Here is an 8,939-nt window from a genome sequence, read left to right on the forward strand (position 1 = left end):
TGACAGGATTAACTATGGACACAGTAAATGACACATTATTGTGGATGGTGAAGCTGGGATTCAGCAATTTAGTTTCAGCTGTGAGCTGAGCAGAGAGTGATGTGGAAGAGACTTGTTGAGCAGATAATGTCCATAATCTGATGCTTGGCAGCTAAAATCTGCTCTCTAGCCTAAGGGCATTAGTATGGTTTGGACTTCCTGACTGCTGGCTGTTGCCTTCAGGCTGGGGGAAGTGAGGGCTTTTCTGTGATGCTCTGCTCATGTGGCCCTTCGACTGGGGTCTAACCTCAAAAAGCTAGCCAGGGAGGGTAGAACAGGGTGTAATTGATCCAAAACTTGCCCTCTGGATAAAAAAAAAAGACTAGCTGTGATGTACTCTTTAACATCTGCTACAGGTCTAGCTTACAACATTTCTGCCGTTACAAGCTCTTGATTATACTGCATGCAATGCATTCAGAGAAAACTACTTATATACATGTCAAATGTAATTGAGAAAAAAATCCATTAAAGCATTAGTTCATCCAAAAAAAATGAACATTTACCCTCATGTCATTCAAAAAACTCATACAACATACTTTCTTGTGTAGATTATTATTATTATTATTATTTGAAGACTGCCCAAGCTCCACAATGCATTTCATTTACATGTACGCATATTCAAACGTCATACATCGTGATCAGATCATCATGATCAATGTCAATGTAATTTTTATTTTAAATATGTAAATATGGCGGCATGGACCATTTTCAGTAAATAGTGACTTAAATTTAAGGTCACACAGGATCATCATTTGAGTTTGAATGATCTATAAAATCAGGGATATTATCTTTAACTAAACATAAAAACATTAAAAAAAAATAGCACTTAAAATAAAACATTAACTGAAATAAAATATTTCAGGAAGTTGGCAAGGCAGCATTTCTCATTTTCATTTACTTTATATTTAAGTATTAAAATAACAAACTAAAAACTAGAACACCATAATAGTGCATCAATGATACTAAAATAACACTGACTACAATACAGCAAACAAGTCATAAATGACTATTTTCTTTTGAAGCTTGACAGCCCTTAGTCACCATACGCTTACCTGTACAGAATTGAGAAGTCTGTTGTCTGTTGTGTTCCACATAAAAAATATGTTTTGGTTCACCGATTAATTAATTCAGCGTGACTCAAATTTGACACGATAAAACACAAGATAACAAAGGAAACCCACAAACAAACACGAAAAATAAAAACAATCCCATTTATTGATCCGGCATGACATATAAACCACAGTTTAACTCAAAAAAAGTCCCAAAATAAATAACTTATATTTTTATGTTATTCTGTAACTGTTGCATTAAAATGTTTAATATGTTCTGAAATCTGAAGGAATGTAAAATGAAGACTTTCCATGAAATTCGGCAGAGACGTGATGTGCACATGGCAGCTCGATGCTGAATCCAGAAGCGATTTCACAAGTCTGAGATACTGCATGATGCAAACCTACTTACAGTACAGTGAAAAATATCATTTGGTTACTTTAAAATAAACTAAACATGCATGGAGCATTTGCTCACACATACTGATCACATGACTAATTAATCACATGATCAGTCAACTTCCATGACTATGGCTGTCTGTTAAGTTAAAAAAAAAAAGACTCTTTGACTTTCAGCTCTTATTAAAAACGGTTCATGATCAACACACAATGAACTTGGCAGTGTGTTGAGTTCAGTACAGAGGGCGTAATGGCATGGTTCAAGGCTCTCAGTTTGTGTAGGGCAGGCAGTTGAGGAGGTAACAGACCCATCTGGCCAGCGCGGAGCTGCGAAGCCACAGCATAAGTTCATACAGATCTATCTGACACAGAGACCAACGCTCAGACAGAGAGATCTGCAGTAGCCTGGTCCGAGACTTGGTTTTACTCCTCTTGTGTCTAAAAGAAAGGCACAGAGACACAGAGAAAGATAAGAAAGACTAAGATCCAGTAGAGGAGAGGTGAGATTACACTGGTTAAAGTAAATGATTCAGATTGTGTTGGCTCAGGCTTCGTGGTATAAGTGAGGACTTTAGAAAGACCACACTAGGTCATGTAATATTAACAGTGAGAGAGAGAGAGAGAGAGAGAGAGAGAGAGCTAGCAGTGTCAAGGCCATAGTAAGTGGGATGTACTTGGGGGGAAGACAATGACTCCTCCGCTCTCCTGAATGCATCTCACATTGTCACAGCGAACAGCTTTGAACTGACAAACAGTAAGTGAAATCGCATTCATTTCCTTACACGTTCCCTTGGGAAAAAGAAAGATGAGGGGAGTGAGAAATAAGAGGAGGGTAATGGTAAACTTCATTCTAATTTCTGAGTATTCAAACTGTACAAAGCGTTTTGAGGTGAACTGGACAAGTTTGACTTTTCAGACCATAGCTGTTGTGTCAGGCTGGAGATGTCACGCTGGTATCATTTCCGCCACCTGACAGGAGCACAGCGACAGCATGAACAGAATATAGGCTGAAAACAGAAAGCAGGGACTGATGGGAACCCAGGAGTCAGTCACGAATCGACACCCGTCCTACTTTGCCAGAAATCTTGCAAAAATGTCAACAGTAACTTGTTGCATGCTCGGCACACAGAATCCAAAGGTTTTTGCCAGACCTGCCGAATCTAGGAGAATTGAGCTGAGAAAATGTAACACAAAATATTTCTTACCAGTCATAGAAGTAGATTTAGTATTATTTAATATATACTGTATATTCATATAATACACACACACACTCACACACACACACTCACTCACTCACTCACTCACACTTCCCTACAGTTGTTCATATAAATAGTTTAGTAGCCTAAATCACATTGATTTAAAGACAGACCTTTTAAATCACTGAATCACACAATGAAATAACGGGACACTAAAGTGAATTTATGCTGCATATAAAACCTGAGTACTAATAAAATGTGCCAGTGACATGATGCTGACACACACACACACACACACACACACACACACTTAAGTTGCAGGTTTTTGCTGCAAAATGTAATGAATTGCACACCTACTCAAAAGTTTCAAGTCAGTAGGATTTTTAAAGCTTTTTGCTGCAAAAGGCTGCATTTATTTGAGTAAAAATACAGTAAAACTATAGCCTGTTCCCACCATGTGAAAAAAAAAATGTAATTGCAGTTTTTTATCTCACAATTCTGATACCCCCCCCTTATTTAATGGCAGAAACTGAATTGTAAGATGTAAACTCAGAATTAAAAGAAAAAGTCAGAATTGAGAGATATAAACTCACAACTATGAGAAAAAAAGTCAGAAATGTGAGATAGAAAGTCACAATTTATTTTATTCCATGGTGAAAACAAACTTCCATAAAAAAACTAATGTTGTGAAATATTATTACAATGTAACCCTGCTTTCTATGTTTTACCATATTTTAAAACATGACATTCTTCTGATGGCAAAGCTGAGTATGTACGTATGTATTTTATTTATTTATTTATTTTATTATTATTCTTTAATATTTTTGTTTTTGTAAACTGAGACATTCTTTTTTTCAGGATTCTATTACGAGTATAAAGTTCTAAAGAACAGCATTTATTTGAAATGTAAATCTTTTGCAACATTCTAATGTCTCTACTTTTACTTTTGATCAACTTGATCCATCCCTGCTGAATATAAGTATTAATTTCTTCCCAAAAAAGATCTTACTGTCCCCAAACCTTTGAACAGTAGTGTAATGTGTGTGTGTGTGTGTGTGTAAGTGATTCCATAGCCAAAGCCAATTTTTACATTTGGCACTATAGTTAATTTTAGATCCTGCTGGTATATATTTAGAGTATTACTTGGTGAATCTTGTGAATTATCATATTTAATATATCAAAATGAGATATAGTGGATGTTGTCACAGCTGAGTGGGAGATGAATTATTAACCCTGCTCAGCGAGAGGCCTTTCAGTCTGTCTGTCCCTGCCAGCAGACAGAGAATGACAGAAAGAGTGAACCCAGCATGCACCTCCAGTCCTCCTCATTTCTCAATACCATGCATGTGTCTGAAACCTGAAAACGACTACCTTCACAGGATGCAGAGGCATTAATGCACATTTGAAACTAATATATCATAACATCCTGCCTTCATCTGGTAGATTTTTGAGAGCCGCATAAATGCTTCGTCGCTGCATATGATATCCAACAATCCTATGTGGGCGGCTCAGTGGTTGGTAGAAAGAATAAAAATGGAGTCTGATGGAGGGGTTGAAAAAACTTAACATCAATCATCTAAACCTAGAAATAAGTCTTGAAGTAGTCTTAAATTATTTGCTTGGTTATGACTAAAGCTCACTCGAAGTTGCATTGACATTATGTCGGAATTACAGCAACTACAAAATGGCAATTCAGAGATTTTACTGCTGTTCAAATACTCTTTCTTGGAAATATTTATTTCTAGGGAAGCGATCACAATGCCAAAGTACATCACAAATAGATTTTTACAAAAAAATCCTTTCAAGTGGGTCATTGTTTAAAAAATGGAAGCAAGTGTGCACAAATTCTGAGCTTACAATAACTTTAATTAATAACACCAAAAATCATTCAATTATATGTTTAAGAGATTGTTAATACACATACAGAAGGTAGAATTGTCATTAAACTTTTATTTATATTTATATTTTAATGAACATGCACTACAGCTCTGTTAATCAATATACATGCTAATATTTTGGAATTATTAAATGAAAGATATTACAAAATATCACTCAAAATGCTAAATGTAGGACTTGTGGTTAGTTTGACCACATTCCACCAATTGTGAATTCGGTATTAAAGCTGTAGGACAGTGGCTTACTGCATATTACCCATCACCAAATGCACGTACTGATTAAAAAAGGCTAATCAAACATGTAAAAGGACAAGAAAAGATGCTTTTTTCTTCTAATTTTCTCCAGACACCATTAAGTATTTTGAAAAGCGCAGGGACACCTCCAGAACCGTGATCACATGGATTGCATTAGTCACTTGTACAGTGAGGCTGAAATTAATACTTAACAGTGTGAGGCTACAGAATGAATGCTAATGTTACTTTGCTTTCATGGGGAGACTAAGAAAAATAGCCTAATTTCTTCATGACGTTATTTCACAGTGTCTGTTTCAAAGAAAAGTGAGTGGGTTGTGTAGAATACAAAGAAAGAACAAGACTCGTGTTTCTGTTCTTTAAAGGAATAGTTCATTTAAAAATGAAAATTATGTCATTATTTACTCCGTTCCAAACAAGTATGCAGTTAATTTTATCTGCGAGTCACAAAAGCACTAAGGTTTAAGTCATTTTATAGACAGTTCATAGTCAGCGGAGCTCCAAAAGCTGATAAAAACACCATAAAAGCACTGTTTTATCCATCTGATAGATTTTTAGCATGCCATTTTTGAATTCTGGATGCAGACACAGGCTAGATGCAAGCTTTTTTTCTTCAGATCTGTTGTATGAAGTCTGAAGACTTTGAAAATCAAGTTGGTTTAACTTTTTAATTAAGTTTTTGGAGCTTTTTTGGAGCTTTGTGTTTTTGTTGTATGACAAACCTTGAATAGCAATTGTCTACTTTTGTGATCCACAAATAAAAAAGAAAGCCTTACAGGTCTGAAGTTGAGTAAATGACGGCAGAATTGTAATTTTTGGATGAACTATTCCTACAGCTTGTACTTTAAAAACCTAACTCGCCGTAATAGATGATACTGCAAACATTTCAGCTCACATCAAACTAAATCAGTGTGCGATGGTCCGGTTACTTCTCTAGGTCTGTCTTTCTCTTTCTGCTGTTTCTGTGAGCGCAGCAATTGGTAATGGATTTTAGATTCTGCATTCTGCACTTTGCTGCCATTTGGTTTTAATAAAGAGGCGCTGAGGCAGACGACATTGAGTTTCATGTCTGGGTGCTTCTTTCTTTCTGTATCGCGCTGAAATCCTTTACGAGCAGTCGTGAGCGTCTCTGCGCTGACAACTGTCAGGAGCCCTCCTTCAAATCCGAACGATTTTCTCCTCCAATCATCGTGTTCTTCATTAGAATGGTGAGAATAAATCAATATGATCACTGCTCACTGCTGTGTAAAGTACAATGTAGTACAATACAGTGACATTCATTTCAGGGTGGGGGAGGTTGGACTGAGGGGCTGTGTGTCTGAGTGCATTTTAATGCTCTGTGAGGTCCCACGGAGTCCGCTTAAATGAAGGAGAGTTCCTGCGGCGCATGGGATAGTGTCTGTGGGTTACTGGTGTGAGAGAGATGACACTGTCTTTGAGCACTGAGATGACATCAGGGACTTGAGCTCCACAGCAGACATGCAGAGATGAGCCAATGAGAGCCCACTGAACAGAGAGAACGAGGCGTTTAAGAGCAGATACACTCCTAATGTGTGAGAACCGGTTGGTTCGGCTGCTGAAACTCTAACCTTGTGACTATTCAAGTAATGTGGCATTGAATACGGCAGAACCTTACTATTGTAGAGAAGATACTTAAAAGAAAGAAACGATTAATATATATGTGAAGAGTTCATTTGCAAAAACAGATAACTCAGTTTTTAACAATTTTCAAAAATCATGTTTTTTCATTGTGTATTCCAATTAATCTCAATCAAACTGCAGTTGGGCTATTTTGGTTAGGTTAAAAAATAACTAAAAAATACAGCTAACTACCACAAAAAAACATAACAATAAAAAACATGATTTTTGAAAATTTTAAAAAACTTATTTAGTTATCTGTTTTTGCAAATAAACTCTTCATATATATATATATATATATATATAAAATTTATATGATCAAAATTCCAAATCAGTATTAAATAAGACAGCATTTATTTGAAAAAATGCAGTAAAACAAAAATGACATTTTATAAGTATTATTATGATTTAAAATAACCATTTTCTATTTTAAATTCATTAAAAAAAAAAATTTATTCTTGAGATGTTAAAACTAAGTTTTCAGCATCATTACAGTCTTTAGTGACACACGATCCTTCAGAAATCATTCTATAAGCTCAATTGGGTTCTCAAGAAACATTTCCTATTAGTATCAATGTTGAACACAGTTGTGCTGCTTAATATTTTTGTGAAAATCATGATAAATGTTTTTTCAGAATTCTGTGATAAATAGCAAGTTCATGAACACATTTACGTGAGAGATTCTATCTATCTATCTATCTATCCACTTTGCTGTCGCTGATGTCTTACCTGGCAATGGCACGAGTACAGCAGCGGGACATATTGATGAAGGAGCTGGAGCTGGCTCTAGTCTGCAGGATAGTCTCGATGCCTCTCAGCAGGTCGTTGGTTTCCAGAAGCAGCAGCATCTGTCGGGGAACCCGGTTCAGCAGCTCACTGATCTGAGGGAGGTACAGCGCCGCATTCGTTCGGATCTCCACATCCTGGGAGGTAAAACAAAACAGTGCTGTTAGAAGGTTACACTATTTTAAGAGTATATTATTTTGATTATATTGAACAGAATGACCAGTATATTCTTCAAAAATGTGCCTTGATAAAAGTCATTCATACGGGTTTGTAATGACATTTAAATAAATAATGAGAGAATTTAATTTTGGGACTACTCTTTTAAGTAGACTACATAAGAGATGATCTCTAGCCTTGCTTTTCTAAAGGCATGCCCACCTAAATAAGTTATTAAAATATTCAGTATTAGGGAGCAGAGTGCAGGGAAGAGAGTGTGTGTGTGTGTGTGTAAGAGAGAGAGAGCAGGGTGCAGGGAAATGGAGTAGCTTATTTCACAGACAACTGAGAAACTAAGTGCTTGAAACTGCGACTGTGAAGATTAGCTATTTTGGCTCTGTCACTTCAGCAACATCAGCCCCCTGAGTTGATACTCCCGGCAAATTTTTATTAGTAATCAGGCATGAAGACCTCCCTTCCTCCCCCTGCCTGACTGGAAAAATAAGATTCCACGAGATGTCAACAGTAGCCACATTCAAGTCCAGGCTGTAAGCAGATCTTTATACCTGTGCAGTCTCTGACTAAGCAGTATGCTGTAATATACCTTACTCCCTGCATCATTTCATTTATTTTATATATATTATTTTTTTTAATTTATTCATTCATTCAATTTAATAGATTTTAAAATTAAGAATCATTTATTCATTCATTCATTGGACACGCAGCCTTTGACATCAACAACAAAAACATACAGTATGGGAAGCAGTTCATAACCATGTCAATTCCTATAACCGTTTTAATTTTTTAATTCACATTTAGCATCTCAGACTTAATTTTTCAATGTAAAGCACATTTACCACGGTTTATGAACCATTATTAATATTACCAAGTTTTCCATTTCAAACAAATGCTGTTTTTAAACGTTCTGTTTAAAGAATCCTGTATCATTGCTTCCACAGAAATATTAAGCAGCACAACAGTTTTCAACATTGATAATAATAAAAAATGTTTCTTGAGAGACAATTCAGCATATTAGAATGATTTCTATGTGACACTGAACACTGGATTAATAGCTGCTGAAAATTCAGCTCTACCATTACAGAAATAAATTACATTTAACAAGATATTAATACAGAAAACTTGTAATAATATTCAACAATATTGCTGTTTTTACGGTATTTTTGATCAAATAAATGCCGCTTTAGTGAGCATAAAACTTTTGAAAATATTTATAAAAATTTCACTGACCACAAATGTAGTATATATATATATATATATATATATACACATACATACATGCAGTATATATATATATACAGTGGGTACGGAAAGTATTCAGACCCCTTAAATTTTTCACTCTTTGTTATATTGCAGCCATTTGCTAAAATCATTTAAGTTAATTTTTTTTCCTCATTAATGTACACACAGCACCCACCCTTGACAGAAAAACACAGAATTGTTGACATTTTTGCAGATTTATTAAAAAAGAAAAACTGAAATACCACATGGTCCTAAGTATTCAGACCCAT

At 35.6% G+C, this 8,939-nt stretch overlaps 1 protein-coding gene across 1 annotated transcript in view; it reads right to left on the reverse strand.

Annotated features, from left to right (window-relative positions):
- Positions 1-1,358: 1,358 nt before the first annotated feature.
- LOC107740534 (uncharacterized aarF domain-containing protein kinase 1-like) overlaps positions 1,359-8,939 on the reverse strand; it is a 128,282-nt gene continuing 120,701 nt past the window's right edge. The window contains 2 exon segments of the mRNA XM_016552985.1: positions 1,359-1,925; positions 7,198-7,391. Coding sequence (XP_016408471.1) covers positions 1,757-1,925; positions 7,198-7,391 — 363 coding nt within the window. The 3' untranslated portion in view covers positions 1,359-1,756.

Source organism: Sinocyclocheilus rhinocerous, unplaced genomic scaffold (genome assembly GCF_001515625.1).
Source record: "Sinocyclocheilus rhinocerous isolate Xijiao unplaced genomic scaffold, SAMN03320098_v1.1 scaffold761, whole genome shotgun sequence".
Taxonomy (NCBI): Eukaryota; Metazoa; Chordata; class Actinopteri; order Cypriniformes; family Cyprinidae; genus Sinocyclocheilus; species Sinocyclocheilus rhinocerous.